The sequence below is a fragment of the Salmo salar genome, chromosome 19 (genome assembly GCF_965601325.2).
Source record: "Salmo salar chromosome 19, fSalSal1, whole genome shotgun sequence".
Taxonomy (NCBI): domain Eukaryota; kingdom Metazoa; phylum Chordata; class Actinopteri; order Salmoniformes; family Salmonidae; genus Salmo; species Salmo salar.
Genome location: NC_138309.1, coordinates 1,587,878 through 1,607,161, shown reverse-complemented (window position 1 = coordinate 1,607,161; position 19,284 = coordinate 1,587,878). Strand labels below are relative to the sequence as shown.

General features: G+C 44.1%; 1 protein-coding gene across 1 annotated transcript in view; it reads right to left on the bottom strand.

The window, feature by feature from the left end:
- LOC106578257 (rhomboid-related protein 1) overlaps positions 1-19,284 on the bottom strand; it is a 78,108-nt gene that overhangs the window by 38,229 nt on the left and 20,595 nt on the right. The window contains exons 3-5 of the mRNA XM_014156915.3: positions 10,968-11,192; positions 9,140-9,288; positions 8,795-8,907 (exon numbers count right to left, since the gene is read on the bottom strand). Coding sequence (XP_014012390.1) covers positions 8,795-8,907; positions 9,140-9,288; positions 10,968-11,192 — 487 coding nt within the window. The remainder of the gene's footprint in view (positions 1-8,794; positions 8,908-9,139; positions 9,289-10,967; positions 11,193-19,284) is intronic.

Genomic DNA, 19,284 nt, shown 5'->3' with positions numbered 1-19,284 from the left:
ACTTCGGATAGTGTCTTGAACGCACGAACAAAACGCCGCTATTTGGATATAACGATGGATTATTTTGAACCAAACTGACATTTGTTATTGAAGGAGCAGTCCTGGGAGTGCATTCTGACGAAGACCACCAAAGGTAATCAAACTTTTGTAATAGTAAATCGGAGTTTGGTCAGGGCTAAACTTGGTCGGTGTGTAAATGGCTAGCCGTGATGGCTGGGCTATCTACTGAGAATATTGCAAAATGTGCTTTCACCGAAAAGCTATTTTAAAATCGGACATATCGAGTGCATAGAGGAGTTCTGTATCTATAATTCTTAAAATAATTGTTATGTTTTTTGTGAACGTTTATCGTGAGTAATTTAGTAAATTCACCGGATGTTTGCGGGGGGTATGCTAGTTCTGAACGTCACATGCTAATGTAAAAAAGCTGGTTTTTGATATAAATATGAACTTGATTGAACAAAACATGCATGCATTGTATAACATAATGTCCTAGGGTTGTCATCTGATGAAGATCATCAAAGGTTAGTGCTGCATTTAGCTGTGGTTTTGTTTTTTGTGACATTATATGCTAGCTTGAAAAATGGGTGTCTGATTATTTCTGGCTGGGTACTCTGCTGACATAATCTAATGTTTTGCTTTCGCTGTAAAGCCTTTTTGAAATCGGACATTGTGGTTAGATTAACGAGAGTCTTGTCTTTAAAATGCTGTAAAATAGTCATATGTTTGAAAAATGGAAGTTTTCGGATTTTAGAGGAGTTTGTATTTCGCGCCACGCCCATCATTGGATATTGGAGCAGGTGTTCCGCTAGCGGAACGTCTAGATGTAAGAGGTTAAGTCAAACGACACCGCTGGTCCTGCTCACATTGCCCTACCCTATGCTTTGACCTCTTTCTCCCCTCTCTCTCCAGATGAAATCTTGCGTCTTGTGACGGCCAGCCGCCCAACAACCTGCCCGCTTGACCCTATCCCCTCCTCTCTTCTCCAGACCATTTCCGGAGACTTTCTCCCTTACCTCACCTCGCTCATCAACTCATCCTTGACCGCTGGCTACGTCCCTTCCGTTTTCAAGAGAGCGAGAGTTGCACCCCTTCTCAAAAAACCTACACTCAATCCCTCCGATGTCAACAACTACAGACCAGTATCCCTTCTTTCTTTTCTCTCCAAAACTCTTGAACGTGCCGTACTTGGCCAGCTCTCCTGCTATCTCTCTAAGAATGACCTTCTCGATCCAAATCAGTCAGGTTTCAAGGCTGGTCATTCAACTGAGACTGCTCTTCTCTGTGTCACGGAGGCTCTCCGCACTGCTAAAGCTAACTCTCTCTCCTCTGCTCTCATCCTTCTAGACCTATCTGCTGCCTTTGATACTGTGAACGATCAGATCCTCCTCTCCACCCTCTCCGAGTTGGGTATCTCCGGCGCGGCTCACTCTTGGATTGCGTCCTACCTGACAGGTCGCTCCTACCAGGTGGCATGGCGAGAATCCGTCTCCGCACCACGTGCTCTCACCACTGGTGTCCCCCAGGGCTCAGTTCTAGGCCCTCTCCTATTCTCGCTATACACCAAGTCACTTGGCTCTGTCATATCCTCACATGGTCTCTCCTATCATTGCTACGCAGACGACACACAATTAATCTTCTCCTTTCCCCCTTCTGATAACCAGGTGGCGAATCGCATTTCTGCATGTCTGGCAGACATATCAGTGTGGATGACGAATCACCATCTCAAGCTGAACCTCGGCAAGACGGAGCTGCTCTTCCTCCCGGGGAAGGACTGCCCTTTCCATGATCTCGCCATCACGGTGGACAACTCCATTGTGTCCTCCTCCCAGAGTGCTAAGAGCCTCGGCGTGACCCTGGACAACACCCTGTCGTTCTCCGCTAACATCAAGGCGGTGACCCGATCCTGTAGGTTCATGCTATACAACATTCGCAGAGCACGACCCTGCCTTACACAGGAAGCGGCGCAGGTCCTAATCCAGGCACTTGTCATCTCCCGTCTGGATTACTGCAACTCGCTGCTGGCGGGGCTCCCTGCCTGTCCATTAAACTCCTACAACTCATCCAGAACGCCGCAGCCCGTCTGGTGTTCAACCTTCCCAAGTTCTCTCACGTCACCCCGCTCCTCCGCACACTCCACTGGCTTCCAGTTGAAGCTCGCATCTGCTACAAGACCATGGTGCTTGCCTACGGAGCTGTGAGGGGAACGGCACCTCCATGCCTTCAGGCTCTGATCAGGCCCTACACCCAAACAAGGGCACTGCATTCATCCACCTCTGGCCTGCTGGCCTCCCTACCGCTGTGGAAGCACAGTTCCCGCTCAGCCCAGTCAAAACTTTTCGCTGCTCTGGCACCCCAACGGTGGAACAAGCTCCCTCACGACGCCAGGACAGCGGAGTCAATCACCACCTTCCGTAGACACCTGAAACCCCACCTCTTTAAGGAATACCTGGGATAGGATATAGTAATCCTTCTAACCCCCCCCCCCCCCCCCAAAAGAAGATATAGATGTACTATTGTAAAGTGGTTGTTCCACTGGATATCATAAGGTGAATGCACCAATTTGTAAGTCGCTCTGGATAAGAGCGTCTGCTAAATTACGTAAATGTAAATGTAATGTAAATGTTGCCCGGGCGGTGTGTTTGGGATCATTGTCATGCTGAAAGACCCAGCCACGTTTCATCTTCAATGCCCTTGCTGATGGAAGGAGGTTTTCACTCATAATCTCACGATACATGGCCCCATTCATTCTTTCCTTTACACGGATCAGTCGTCCTGGTCCCTTTGCAGAAAAACAGCCCCAAAGCATGATGTTTCCACCCCCATGCTTCACAGTAGGTATGGTGTTCTTTGTATGCAACTCATCATTCTTTGTCCTCCAAACACGACGAGTTGAGTTTTTACCAAAAAGTTATATTTTGGTTTCATCTGACCATATGACATTCTCCCAATCCTCTTCTGGATCATCCAAATGCTCTCTAGCAAACTTCAGACGGGCCTGGACATGAACTGGCTTAAGCGGGGGGACACGCCTGGCACTGCAGGATTTGATTCCCTGGCAGCGTAGTGTGTTACTGATGGTAGGCTTTGTTACTTTGGTCCCAGCTCTCTGCAGGTCATTCACTAGGTCCTCCCGTGTGCTTCTGGGATTTTTGCTCCATTTTCTTGTGATCATTTTGACCCCACGGGGTGAGATCTTGCGTGGAGTGAGGGAGATTATCAGTGGTCTTGTATGTCTTCCATTTCCTAATAATTGCTCCCACAGTTGATTTCTTCAAACCAAGCTGCTTACCTATTGCAGATTCAGTCTTCCCAGCCTGGTGCAGGTCTACAATTTTGTTTCTGGTGTCCTTTGACAGCTCTTTGGTCTTGGCCATAGTGGAGATTCCTCTTAAAGAAGAAGTTACAGGTCTGTGAGAGCCAGAAATCTTGCTTGTTTGTAGGTGACCAAATACTTATTTTCCACCATAATTTGTAAATAAATAAATTAAAAATCCTACAATGTGATTTTCTGGAAAAAAAAATTCTCATTTCGTCTGTCATAGTTGAAGTGTACCTATGATGACAAATTACAGGCCTCTCTCATCTTTTTAAGTGGGAGAACTTGCACAATTGGTGGCTGACTAAATACTTTTTTGCCCCACTGTATGTTAGAGTGGCCAGACGGAAGCCACTCCTCAGTAAAAAGGCACATGACAGCCCGCTTGGAGTTTGCCAAAAGGTACCTAAAGGACTCTCAGACCATGAGAAACAAGATTATTTGGTCTGATGAAACCAAGATTGAACTCTTTGGCCTGAATGCCAAGCGTCACATCTTGAGGAAACCTGGCACCATCCCTACGGTGAAGCATGCTGGTGGCAACATCATGCTGTGGGGATGTTTTTTAGCAGCAGTGACTGGGAGGTTAGTCAGGATCGAGGGAAAGATGAAAGGAGCAAAGTACAGAGAGATCATTGATGAAAACCTGCTTCAGAGCGCTCAGGACCTCAGATTGGAGTGAAGGATTGCCTTCGAACAGAACAACGACCCTAAGCACACAGCCAAGACAACGCAGGAGTGGCTTCGGGAGAAGTCTCTGAATGTCCTTGAGTGGCCCAGCCAGAGCTCCCCATCCTACCTGACAGAGCTTGAGAGGATCTGCAGGTGTACCAAGCTTGTACCGTCATACCAAAGAAGACTCGAGGCTGTAATCGCTGCCAAAGGTACTTCAACAAAGTACTAAGTAAAGGGTCTGAATACGTGATGTTTTTTTGTTTTTATTAATTTGCTAAAATTTCGAAAAACCTCTTTTTGCTTTGTCAGTACGGGGTATTGTGTGTAGATTGATGAGAGGATAGAAAGGCTGGGAGAGGAAGTGAGCCTGCATGGTGCCACATCGTGTGGTGAGGTTGACGGTGAGGAGGGCCCCATGGAGGACTGGCTGGGGGATTACCATAATCACACCGGCAGCCAATGAGCCAGCTGCACGACGCCAAGGTCACCCTGCCTGCCTCCTCAATGCACATTCACACTACCCCACCGCCAAGAGACTACATCAGAGGGGCTTACAGCCACAGAACCGCACACAAGGCAGGGGCTTTATGCAACACCAGGATCTATACACAATACAGGGCTCCATGGCTAATATTAAAGGGTTACATGCACTCAAACAGAACTCAGTTCATACAGGCTATACTGCTAATGTAGTGTTAGTGACAACTGAGTCCACACAACACCATTCATGCATTCAATGAACCAAAAAAACAAGAAGTATAATGAAGCAAGTGACTCAACTAGCTGAAGCAAAGCCAAATCGACAAGTACATAAGCTAGAAGAGTGGCTCATGTTTCCTCCATCTCTCGCTCTATATCTATCTGTCTTCTCTCTTCCTCCCTCAGGGCCACAGTGAATAATAAATATCCTTCCACCAGGAGTCAGAGCCTGAGTTAGGGTCAGGGTGTTAGTCACCTCTCCCTGGCACCTGAGGTGATTTATCTAGCCTTGTGTTCTCTGCACCCTCTTCTATCCTCCTCTAACCCCCCCCCCCCCCCCTTCTACTTTCCTCTGCTCTCATTCTCCCTTTGCCTATAGGCTGGCTCAAAGTTGTTCTACATTGCACAGCAGGAAGGGAAAATACCTCCCAACTTGTTGTCTGATCGGACCCCTCTACTCCATCATGGCCATAATGACACTCATGCAAATCAACTTCCTGGAAAGAGATTAAAGAGGGCAGAGGACTCTATTTTTTTTATCAGAATAAAATGTTAAAATACAAAGGATAACTAATCCATCTCACATAATGGTGCATCAAATTCCCATGTCTTAAAATTCCCATTAGAGAAATACAATGTGGACTCCTTAATACAGATTTATTGGGTCTCCGCGACCTGATGAAACTGAGACAAATGTAAAACAACTTGCCTACCTATAGCATTCCCTTAACTTGTATTGCAGTGAAACACTCACACCTCCTGGGCTTACAAAACAAGTGACAATATTTTATCAAAAAAATACAAGGCAATTTTTAAACCTATTAAAGCCATTTCACCAAAACCGAGGAACAGAGCAAACAAAAAATCGATTTAGCCTGGTCTCAGGTTTTCATCATTCTTACAGGCTTTATTTTTTATCACATTGACAACTTGATGACCAACTGAATGCTCCTGAATCGATCCCATTAAGAGTGAACTCAATGATGGACTGACACCATTATTAGAATTGATAATCAGCATCATCGCAAAGCCAACCATATTTCTTATTTTGAATGAATGTATTGATATGGGAGCAACAGTATGGATATGGATTTTCACAGGTTTTGGGGGATTACAGTGGGATACAGTAGCAGTACACAATGACTGAAACTGGCTAGGGTCCCTATAAGCCTACAGGATCAACTGCTTTTCTGTCAACACCCACACACTAATACAAGTTAAAGCATATTTACTCTTGCAAATACTAGGCCATGTCCAGTAACCGACTATTACATTAATTCATGAACACTGAAAATCAGCACCACGCAGAGCAGCTCATGACCTAGCTAGGATTCCTCATCCTCCACATTATATCATGAAGATCTGATGGTATAGTTACTCAAAAATGAAACCAGAAAAGAACTATGCATAGGTCGGAGATGTTTACTGTGTATAATCTAATCCCTTTAACTCTTGTACCGCCCTGTAACACACACGCACGCACACACACACACACACACACACACTACATCCTCAGGGAGACCTTCAGCAGCAACTAAACCCGGTGAGCTCTACTGTTTTACAAGAACAAACAAACCCTGACATGATTGAACAGAACATGAATATAAACATGAGATAGACAAAGGCTACAAAATGGAAAGAGAAAAAAAAGTTATCCCAAGTCATCTGTATCCCTGGGCAAGTTTTATTAACCTGGTACATCCATCCAGAAGTCTTGTGAGATTACATTCTGTTTTGCTAGCACAACGGTAAGTCTAGCGCAGCGGTAATCATTCTGGTAATACAAGGCTTACGTCATCCACAAACAATCAGACAGGAGATTTCTGGGAAACGGACAGGGTTGTTCTCCCCGAGCTATGCAGTAACTTTACAAAGACAGACATATATACACTCGGACATAACCCCCCCCCCTTCACTCACACCACACACACACACACACACACACACACACACACACACACACACACACACACACACACACACACACACACACACACACACACACACACACACACACACACACACACACACACACACATACACACACACACACACACACGAATGAAACCATATAAAGCACAGTAGAACATTTATGTTAATGGCAGTTGCTACTCGGCCTTAACTCAAACAGACAATTCATTCCAACAGCATAAAGCTATAAACCTTGCTATATGGCGTTTGGCATTAAATGAGCCACACTAAAACTCCAGTGGAAGAGTCAAAACAGAAGTCAGCACCACTTGCTCACTTACTTGTCCCCCCTCTTTTTCTCTCTTTGATGTCTGCCTGTTCTTTTCATGTAAAATGTTAGCTGAAGGCAGGAGGGCTCAGGGATCTGGGTCTTTATTACTTTCTCACTGTGCCTAGAGCCTGGGCGTTTGGCCCCATTGACCTCTCACCTGGACGTGAATCCTCGGTCTCTCATAACTCCCGTTATTACGTGTGCCTCATCATTAGCTGCCCTAAAACCATGCCTGAAACCTGTGAGTTTGACCCCTGGCTGAGCCTGTAGACCCCAAACTCCCCTGGCGCTGATCTACCTGCTTGAAAACAGACCTTCCACTGCTTTTCCTCCTACTTCAGTTTCGGCTGCACTTAGGCTAATACACGAGAGAGGAGGCCTAAAATCCTCTGTTTCACTGGCTCACTTTTTTTCTCTTTTTCCGCCTTTCTCTGATTCTTTTTTTAATTTACTTTATTTCACCTTTATTTTACCAGGTAGGCTAATTGAGAACAAGTTCTCATTTATAACTGCGACCTGTCCAAGGTCTGTCATCATCACAAAAATAAATAAAAGCATGAGCATGTACTGTGTGTGGTGTGTGTGTGTGTGTGTGTGTGTGTGTGTGTGTGTGTGTGTGTGTGTGTGTGTGTGTGTGTGTGTGGGCACGTGCAGGTGTGTGTAAATTTCAGGGAGCACGAGGAGTTGAATGACATTTACACCATCTTACGCTAGCAGGGAAATAAGGGTAGTGAAAGAATCAATGTTTTTAGTAGACAATAGAAAAACAGTACAAAATGAATGAATATCGCTCAATTGGAATTAGGCTTGAGCTTCTGATACAAGTACAAGTCAGAGAGAAAGTGATTTGCAACGTCAGAAAACAAAATCATGCAGAGTGGAGATAAAAGAGATACAGTAGTAGGAAACAAGGGTTTTACGCGTCAGAAGGTCAGCATCCCAGAGTCGCCTCTTCACTGTTGACGTTGAGACTGGTGTTTTGCGGGTACTATTTAATGAAGCTGCCAGTTGAGGACTTGTGAGGCGTCTGTTTCTCAAACTAGACACGCTAATGTACTTGTCCTCTTGCTCAGTTGTGCACCGGGGCCTCCCACTCCTCTTTCTATTCTGGTTAGAGCCAGTTTGCGCTGTTCTGTGAAGGGAGTAGTACACAGCGTTGAACGAGATCTTCAGTTTCTTGGCGATTTTTCGCATGGAATAGCCTTCATTTCTCAGAACAAGAAGACTGACGAGTTTCAGAACAAAGTTCTTTGATTCTGGACATTTTGAGCCTGTAAACGAACCCACAAATGCTGATGCTCCAAATACTCAACTAGTCTAAAGGAGGCCAGTTTTATTGCTTGTTTAATCAGACAACATGTGCTAACAATTGCAAAAGGGTTTTCTAAAGATCATTTAGCCTTTTAAAATGATCAACTTGGATTAGCTAACACAACGTGCCATTGGACACAGGAGTGATGGTTGCTGACAATGGGCCTCTGTACGCCTATGTAGATATTCCATAAGAAATCAGCCATTTCCAGCTACAATAGTCATTTTCAACATTAACAATGTCTACACTGTATTTCTGATCAATTTGATGCTATTTTAAATGGACAAAATATTTGCTTTTCTTTCAAAAACAAGGACATTTCTAAGTGACCCCAAACTTTTGAATGGTAGTGTACATTTTATGGCCAACTTACCAGCCATGTGGAACAGACACCAAGGAACTAAAATATTAATACACCAACACATTCATATACTAAAACACCAAAGTACCAAGATACAGTACTATCAGCACTAAAATACAGGGTTACTAACACAATAAACAACGATACTATCACATCAACCAACGTTGCAAACCCACTGACACTCACCTGCCACAACACCGGCCATGTACAGCAGACTGATGCGTAGGATTCCGTGGACCATCTCCAAGGGAACGCCGATCATCAGCTGGAGCAGAGCGTTGAACCCCAGCTGCTCCAACCTGAGAGACACAGTGAACAGGAGGATGATTCTGGTCTCAATAACAGATTAATTATGCATATAGTTTTAATCAGCTCCTTTAGTCTAGACACTTCATCAATGTTAACTACAGTAGTCATCTATCACCATCAATCCTATCTAATGCATTATCGGTCAATGCCTTCCAGTATCAATTAATGTTGCTTCACACTGCGTGTGTGTGTGTGTGTGAATCAGGAGGGGTGGTCTCTTACCCAACGTGCATGAACATGTAGCTAAAGAAGCGCCAGACCTGGTGGCGGTGTCTGGGGTGGTACACCAGGGGGCTCTTCATGAAGTCTGGCTGGTACGTCTGCAGCACCCACTTATTCAGCATGATGCCATAACACATGAACACGATGATCTGACGGGAGAGACGACACACGCTGGTTCACACCCACGTCTCTTCATTCAGACACTCATTGATATCATATAATAAAGATTTCTGTTATGAGAGCCAAGAAATTGCAGTGCCAATACGAATTGTGATTTTGCTAATAAATGCCATGAATGTCGTCTTTTTTCGAACGCCGTATGCCTTGCGTCGGTTGAAGACTTCCATTGGCACCAACAAGAGATGCACATACAGAGAGACACAGAGCTGGACCGATTCCATTTGCTCCTTTCATAAAACATAATCTCCATGAATTTGAATGAAAGGAAATAGTCATTATCATAGCCTCATTGTCATTACAGACCATTCACCGCCATTGTGAAGCATTTAGATATAAACGCAGTGTTGGTCCCATGTTTCATGAGCTGAAGTAAAAGATTCCAGAAATTTTCCATATGCAAAAAAAGCTTATTTCTCTAAAATGTTGTGAACAAATTTGTTTAGATCCCTGTCAGTGAGAATTTCTCCCTTGCCAAGATTTTAGATTTTCTTTGTTGTTGTTGAATTGAACCTTTATTTAACTAGGTAAGGTAGTTAGAAACAAATTCTTATTTACAATGACAGCCTACCCTGGCCAAACCTGGACGATGCTGGGCCAGTTGTGCGCCACCCTATGGGACTCCCAATCACCGCCGGATGTGATACAGCCTGCGCCACTCAGGAGCTCTAATCATCCACCTGACAGGTGTGGCATAAACCGCCTCCAACGTCATTTTAGAGAATTTGTCAGTACGTCCAATGACGTTGGAGGCGGCTTATGGTAGAGAAATTATCATAAAATTCTCTGGAAACAGCTCTGGTGGATATTCCTGCAGTCAGCATGCCAATTGCACGCTCCCTCAAAACTTGAGACATCTGGGGTATTGTGTTGTGACAAAACTGCACATTTTAGAGTGGCCTTTTATTGTCCCCAGCACAAGGTGCACCTGTGTAATGATCATGTTGTTTAATCAGCTTCTTAATACGCCACACCTGTCAAGTGGATGGATTATCTTGGCAAAGGAGAAATGCACACTAACAGGGATGTAAACAAATTTGCGCACAAAATTTGAGAAATAAGCTTTTTCTGCATTTGGAAAATCTTTTATTTCAGCTCATGAAACATGGGCCCAAGACTTTACATGTTGCATTTATATTTTTGTTAAGTATATTTCAATTGACTGATTTCCTTATATGAACTGTAACTCAGTAAAATATTTTAAATTGTTGCATGTTGCGTTTATATTTTAGTTCAGTGTAAGAGCACTTCATTCGCTTTCTTCAGAATGGCAGTGAGTTAGAACAGAAAGTGCTGTTGCTTCGCTGAGGAGCAGCAGGTTTTATAGCATTGCCTGTTCAAGCCAAGGCCTCTGGGGCTAAAGCTGTCTAGTGGATATTTTCTTTCCTCTCACTAAATTGTTCCAATAATGTCAATGACTTGGCCAGAGACTAGTCCACTGGCTTGGTTTCCCAGTTCTACATTCAATCATGAAATTCAATCATGAAAGCCAATACAGTGTTGCCTTTGAGGACAGGCATCGATTGCACCTCCTTAACCATTGTTTACCAAATAGTTGGTCAGTGCCCACATATGACAAAGCTAAAGACTTTCTATGCCATAAACATTGTTCTGCTTATTTTAAGGGTCTTCTTTCTCTCTTCCCTCTCACCTGGACAATGGTAATGATGGCCATGAATATGGGCGGGGGACAAAGGCGGTTCTGGTGGAAGTACCAGCGCCGGTCTGTCTCGCAGGGCAGGATCTCATAGGCCACGTAGCGCACAAAGCGCTTGTACACACCCAGGCCCGTCTCATCCAATAGGATCTCTCGCTGCAGCGTACGGCGGCCATTGGCGATGGCCCGTCGGAAACTGCTGGAGCGCTTGCTGCTCATCTGAAGAGAAGGGCGGGAGATGGATGACATATAGAAAAAGAAAGGAGAAAGAGAGAGAACGAGAACAAAGTTAGTATTCCTTTGACTGACAGAGTGAAGAAATATATCATTTGATAGATGAACTGGCATGCTAAATGGCTGCAACTGCTTTTAGAAGTTGACTTTTCAACTGCACTCAACTTCAAACAAAGGGGGGGGGGGGGGGCATGCGGTGGGGAGACCGGTGACAGCCTTCTGTTATCATTGAGACTCCAGGTTTGTTTAGTGAGCAGGAACGGCACAGCTGGGGCTAGCATGACTTGGTACATGGAATCCCTGATGTCTGCTGCTTTAGTAGGACGTCATGATGAAACACCCTGGTGCAACCACAACTGACAAGGATAAGGGACAGATTGTACAATGAATCTGGAAGAAAATTAACTTTCTCATATGATGACAATAAATCTGAAAGGTCCTACAAGGGCGGAGATAAGAACGTCACATCTCACTGTATATGGATCTGTGTATGCCTATGCCATAGAGAGAATGATGCTTAAATCCAAGATGATACATAGACAATATGTCAAGCCATATTCGTACTGTATCCATCTATACTGCAACAGTCGTCAAAGTCCCCACAGACCCCACCAAGGAGGCAGCTAAAGCAAACCAACCATAATTCATTAGGTGCTGTTGTGTGCAGGCTCATTACATCCGGACACTGTGGGGAGCATAATAATGAAAGTAGTCGGGTGCAATATGTACATGGTGCTAATGAAATAAACAAAACAAGGAGACAAATAAATATATAAACTAAGAACTATCACATACAAATGAGTCCCAGTCGTCTGAGGCTATTAACATTTATTTTCTATTTTTTAGGAATAACAGAAATATATAGTTAGTCTGTAGAGCGGTAGTGGATCGTGGTGAAGTATAGTCGAGCGGGATGCCGTGAGACACAGATTAGGTAATTATGATGCCAGGGTTGAACAATGAACGAGTGTGGGCCTGTGGCACACCGATAAGCAGCATGAAGACGAGAGGGGCTGCCGGCCCTCCCGTGGCTGCACCACTGCATATTTTAGCATGGAGATCAGGCCCAGGAAATGCAATTATACTGTACAAGCTTTAGGAGGGAGAGGAAAGCACATTAGGAAGGAAGGAAGGAAAGGAAAATGAGATGCCCTCGTGGATCTACTAGCTCCGGGGAAGCACAACTGCGGAAGTGAATGGTTTCCACCTGTCTTTACCAATGTCTTTAAGAGACTGAATAGGAGAAAAGGAGGTTGGGGGATGTACACACAAATAAAAATGTTCTTCTCTGTGGGCTTTCTTCTCTAAACGATGCCTGTGTTTCCAGTGTTTTAACAAAGTTTTTTTCTCCGAAAACACCTACTGCCTTTCCTCTTAGCGATGCGTTTCTTCTCCCTCTCTGAGAGTTGTGCTCCTGAACGTTCCCGGGAGACGTTTCCAATTAGACACACTTGTCATTCTGCCTTGCCTTCTCCTCTGACATGTGGGACTGCCGCTTCTAAAGTGAGCATTAAGAGGCCTTTGAAGTTTGGGATATGAGACAAGGAGGCAGACAATAAGGCGTGTGAGCACGAGAGCTGACGACTTGACTGGTGAGCCCTGACAAACACAGCAGGAGCATTCTAGCAGGGTGTGCTAGTATCACATCCCATTGCATCACTACTCCGTACTCAGGAGAACCTCAGACTCTGGCATCAACAAGGTCCACAGCTAAAATTCCCCTGACAAGAAGCAAGATGATGTCTGCCAGGGACAATAATTGATATTAAAGGCTAAGGATGGAGCTGAAGATAGAATTCCCTTTTAGGGAGACCGGGATAGACCTAATTGACATCGTGTGTGTGTGTGTGCGTCCGTTTGTGTGTATTCCGAACAGCAGAATGCTCACACTCCCCTCCTTGCGAACAGTGTGAGCTTACAGTACATACTGGTTTCAGCTCAGCTCCAGCCTCTGTTCTTCATGATGACTTAATTCATTCTGGTGTTTTCTCAATAGTGTACAGTCGTGGCCAAAAGTTTTGAGAATGACAAGAATATAAATTTTCACAAAGTCTGCTGCCTCAGTTTGAATGATGGCAATTTGCATATACTCCAGAATGTTATGAAGAGTGATCAGATGAATTGCAATTAATTGCAAAGTCCCTCTTTGCCATGCAAATGAACTGATTCCCCCAAAAACATTTCCACTGCATTTCAGCACTGCCACAAAAGGACCAGCTGACATCTTGTCAGTGATTCTCTCGTTAACACAGGTGAGTGTGTTGACGAGGACAAGGCTGGAGATCACTCTGTCATTATGATTGACTTCGAATAACAGACTGGAAGCTTCAAAAGGAGGGTGGTGCTTGGAATCATTGTTCTTCCTCTGTCAACCATGGTTACCTGCAAGGAAACACGTGCCATCATCATTGCTTTCAACAAAAAGGGCTTCGGAGGCAAGGATATTGGTGCCAGTAAGATTGCACCTAAATCGACCATTTATCGGATAATCAAGAACTTCAAGGAGAGTGGTTCAACTGTTGTGAAGAACGCTTCAGGGCGCCCAAGAAAGTCCAGCAAGCGCCAGGACAGTCTCCTAAAGTTGATTCAGCTGCGGGATCGGGGCACCACCAGTATAGAGCTTGCTCTGGAATGGCAGCAGGCAGGTGTGAGTGCATCTGCACGCAAAGTGAGGTGACGACTTTTGGAGGATGGCCTGGTGTCAAGGGCAGCAAAGAAGCCACTTCTCTCCAGGAAAAACATCAGGGACAGACTGATATTCCGCAAAAGGTACAGGGATTGGACTGCTGAGGACTGGGGTAAAGTCATTTTCTCTGATGAATCCCCTTTCAGATTGTTTGGGGCATCCGGAAAAAAGCTTGTCCGGAGAAGACAAGGTGAGCGCTACCATCAGTCCTGTGTCATGCCAACAGTAAAGCATCCTGAGACCATTCATGTGTGGGGTTGCTTCTCAGCCAAGGGAGTGGGCTCACTCACAATTTTGCCTAAGAACACAGCCATGAATAAAGAATGGTACCAACACATCCTCCGAGAGCAACTTCTCCCAACCATCCAGGAACAGTTTGGTAACGAACAATGCCTTTTCCAGCATGATGGAGCACCTTGCCATAAGGTAAAAGTGATAACTAAGTGGCTCGGAGAACAAAACATCGATATTTTGGGTCCATGGCCAGGAAACTCCCTAGACCTTAATCCCATTGAGAACTTGTGGTCAATCCTCAAGAGGTGGGTGGACAAACAAAATCCACAAATTCTGACAAACTCCAAGCATTGATTATGCAAGAATGGCCAGCCATCAGTCAGGATGTGGCCCAGAAGTTAATTGACAGCATGCCAGGGCGGATTGCAGAGGTCATGAAAAAGAAGGGTCAACACTGCAAATATTGACTCTTTGCATCAACATTATGTAATTGTCAATAAAAGCCTTTGACACTTATGCTTGTAATTGCTTGTAATTATACTTCCGTATTCCATTGTAACATCTGACACAAATATCTAAAGACACTGAAGCAGCAAACTTTGTAGAAATTAATATTTGTCTTATTCTCAAAACTTTTGGCCACGACTGTACTTGTCGAATATAGCTTGAATATATAATAACACAAATAACACATATATAATAACACAAAGATGCTATTTGATCCATAGTTTTCCTTATATAGATGTATATTAGGAGGTATTGAGTTTGGTATCAAGTCATTCTAAATTACTCAGACGTGCCATTCCACTACATTTCCAAAATTGGTCCTGATGCTTTCCAAACAAAGTTTGGTAAATTTAGCTAATCTCATTTATTTAATTAATAGCTGATTGGGAGAGCATCAGCCCTCGCGCTCTTACACACAGAGCCCTCCAGGCGTAGAGTCAGAGAGTCCTGCTGCTAAACGATAGCTAGCTCGATTAATAAATTATTCAATTAATGTTACTAAATGATTTACCAAATCAAATTTTATTTGTCACATGCGCCAATTTTTTTTTATTTCAACTTTATTTAACCAGGTAGACTAGTTGAGAACAAGTTCTCCTTTACAACTGCGACCTGGCCAAGATAAAGCAAAGCAGTGTGACACAGACAACACAGAGTTACACATGGAATAAACAATAAACAAGCCAATAACACAATAAACAAGTCAATAACACAGTAGATAAAAAATAAAGTCTATATACAGCGTGTGCAAAAGGCATGAGGAGGTAAGGCAATAAATAGGCCATAGTAGCGAAGAATTACAATTTAGCAGATTAACACTGGAGTGATAAATGAGCAGATGATGATGTGCAAGTAGAGATACTGGTGTGCAAACGAGCAGAAAAGTAAATAAAAACAGTATGGGGATGAGGTAGGTAGATTGGGTGGGCTATTTACAGATGGACTATCTGTACAGCTGCAGCAATCGGTTAGCTGCTCAGATAGCTGATGTTTAAAGTTGGTGAGGGAAATAAAAGTCTCCAGCTTTAGAGATTTTTGCAATTCGTTCCAGTCACTGGCAGCAGAGAACTGGAAGGAAAGGCAGCCAAATGAGGTGTTGGCTTTGGGGATGATCAGTGAGATATGCCTGCTGGAACGTGTGCTACGGGTGGGTGTTGTTATCGTGACCAGTGAACTGAGATAAGGCGGAGCTTTACCTAGCATAGACTTATAGATGACCTGGAGCCAGTGGGTCCGACTAGAGCATACAGGTCGCAGTGGTGGGTGGCATAAGGTGATTTGGTAACAAAACGGATGGCACGGTGATAGACTGCATCCAGTTTGCTGAGTAGCGTATTGGAAGATATTTTGTAGATGACATCGCCAAAGTCGAGGATCGGCAGGATAGTCAGTTTTACTAGGGTAAGTTTGGCGGCGTGAGTGGAGGCTTTGTTGCGAAATAGAAAGAAAATACAACAGGTCTAAACCTTACCGTGAAATGATTAATTACAATCCCTTAACCAACAATGCAGTTCAAGAAATAGAGTTAAGAAAAGATTTACTAAATAAACTAAAGTAAAAAAATAAAATAGAATCAAAAAGTAATACAAGAAAATGACATGACAATAACGAGGCTATATACAGGGGGTACTGGTACAGAGTCAATGTGTGGGGGTACAGGTTAGTCGAGGTAATATGTAAAGTGACTATGCACATAGATAATAAACAGCGAGTAGCAGCAGTGTAAAGACAGAGGCGGGGGTGCCAAAAAAATTGTCAGGAGGGGACTAAGCACGAACCGTGAGGGGCCCCGGTGTTGAGGATCAGCGTGGCAGATGTGTTGTTGCCTACCCTTACCACCTGGGGCCAGCGCGTCTGGAAGTCCAGGATCCAGTTGCAGAGGGAGGTGTTTAGTCCCAGGGTCCTTAGCTTAGTGATGAGCTTTGTGGGCACTATGGTGTTGAATGCTGAGCTGTAGTCAATTAACAGCATTCTCACATAGGTGTTCCTTTTGACCAGGTTGGAAAGGGCAGTGTGGAGTGGGATTGAGATTGCGTCATCTGTGGATCTGTTGGGGCAGTATGCAAATTAGGGTTTCTGACATGATGGTGTTGATGTGAGCCATGACCAACCTTTCAAAGCACTTCATGGCTACAGATGTGAGTGCTACGGGGCGGTAATCATTCAGGAAGGTTACCTTCGCTTTCTTGGGCAAAGAGACTATGGTGGTCTGTTTGAAACATGTAGGTATTACCGACTTGGTCAGGGAGAGTTTGAAAATGTCAGTGAAGACACTTGCCAGTTGGTCCGCGCATGCTTTGAGTACACGTCCTGGTAATCCATCTGGCCCCGCTGTTTTGTGAATGTTGACCTGTTTAAAGGTTTTGCTCAGCTGGTGCTCTCATGCATGCTTCAGTGTTGCTTGCCTCGAAGAGAGTATAAAAAGCATTTAGCTCATCTGGTAGGCTTGCATCACTGGGCAGCTCGCAGCTGGGTTTCCCTTCATAGTATGGAATAGTTTTCAAGCCCTACCACATACTGTGAAGAACCAGGTTGGAATTTGAATGCCCCTGAATTACCATACAGTAAATGACTCACCATCACTTAGTTCTGTTAAACAGGATCAGCACGCCATTTACTACACATTTACTGGTAATTTATAATCCATTACTAAGCTATTAAATAAATGCAAACACACATTATTATAGCAAAATCCTTTTAAAATGAGAGCCCACCTTTATCTCCCCATAAGCCCATAGCCATAACCCTCCTTCATGGTTTTATCTTCAGGACCTAAACTGGAAAAACCTTTGGTCATGGACACTTAAGCATTGTGCACCATTCTGGAGCCAGCAATCCAAGTAAAAAATAAATGGTGCCTGCCTGAGTTTGTGGTGTGTTGCGAGGGTGTGTTTGTATGTGTGGAGCGTGTACGTGTGTGTACGACGAGCAGCCAGTATGTGTGTGTGGGATGATGGGGTGCAGGGATGGGATGATGGGGTGCATCTATCATCTTTTTTTGTCTTTCCCTTCAGTGAGACCCTGGTCTTCCACTCAGAAGACAGATGGACCGTGGGCACTAAACACGGTCAGACGACCCCATTGACACCTCTAAACAATATAATGACCACACTGGAGTCACTAAATATCCCAAAATGGCCTTGCTGGGGACACAAACATTCCCCAAGAGAGCTTCAGTCAGGTCACAGGTGGCAAACGGTTCTCTGGGCTTATGGTGTCAACTTCATCCATCATCAAGTGAAGCAGAAACCCAGAGAATCCCTGGAGCAATATTTGTGTTACACAGGAAACTGAAATATTCTTATTTGACTATTTACTGTAGGTAACTGAAGCATGCCCAGTAAAGTTTTCCTAACGTTGTATATATTTCTGTGTCATGACTACAACACAAAGCACATTGCCAGATGGTGGCAGAGGTGGGATCCGTATTGCTGTATCTCTCCCATTAAGGAGGAAAAATGACTAAGGCAAGGAGTTTTTCATGATCACAGTCACCTGACAATGATCCTACCTACAGAATGGGAGCTGTTGAATGTTCTCAGAACATCATTTAAACTGCCACCTGAAGGAGAGGAATGACAGATGTATTTAATTTAACAACAATACATGATAGCAACTACCGGCACACTCTGTTAATGAGGTGAAATCAATTGTTACGAAACCCATAACTAGCCTATGGATATTAGGGGTCCTAGGCCTAGTTACATGGTCTGTAACCTGAATGAATGTGTGCATTTATGTGAGAACTCTGCTGTCTCCCTGGGAACATGTGCATCCAACACGGTCCTCAAATGCAATCTTACCTTGGTCCAGAACCAGCTCTCTCTCATGACTTCTTGTTCAGCCAGTTTAAGCGGATTAGTATTTTCTCAGTGGGTGAAGAAATATACATTTACAAAAAGGAAAAAATACCAAAGGCATGCCCAAACAATGACTCAAACACTAAAGACCTCATGACCACCAAACAAAACCAGCCACCTCCAAGCTTGGAGGTGCAAGCTTGGAGAGGAAAGCCCATATAAATTGTCAGAGACTCCAGTCACCCAAGTCATAGACTTTTCTCTGCTACCGCACCGCAAGTAGTACTGGAGCGCCAAGGCTAAGACCAAAAGGCTCCTCTACCCCCAAGCCATAAGACTGTTGAACAATTAATCAAATGGCCACTGGACTATTTACATTGCTGTTTATTATCTATGCATAGTCACTTCACCCCTACCTACATGTACAAATTACCTCAACTAACCTGTACCCCCACACACTGACTCAGTACTTGTACCCCCTGCATATAGCCTCGTTATTGTTATTATTGTGTTACTTTTTATTTTATTTTTATTTTCTTTACTTGGTAAATATTTTCTTAACTCTTCTTGAACTGCACTGTTGGTTAAGGGCTTGTAAGAAAGCATTTCACTGTAAGGTCTACACTTGTTGTATTTGGAGCATGTGACAAATAAAGTTTGATTTGATTTGAAGCTGGGACACTAACTGACAATCACCTTAATTGGCAACACCTGATGTGCTTATCAACCAGGCTCAGCACCTGGACAAAGTTGCTGGTGCCCCCTTGGGGAATGGACTGTGGAAGTGGTAGTGAGCTATAGTGTGCTGTTCAAACTACTACTTTTTCCCAATTTTGTTACATTACAGCCT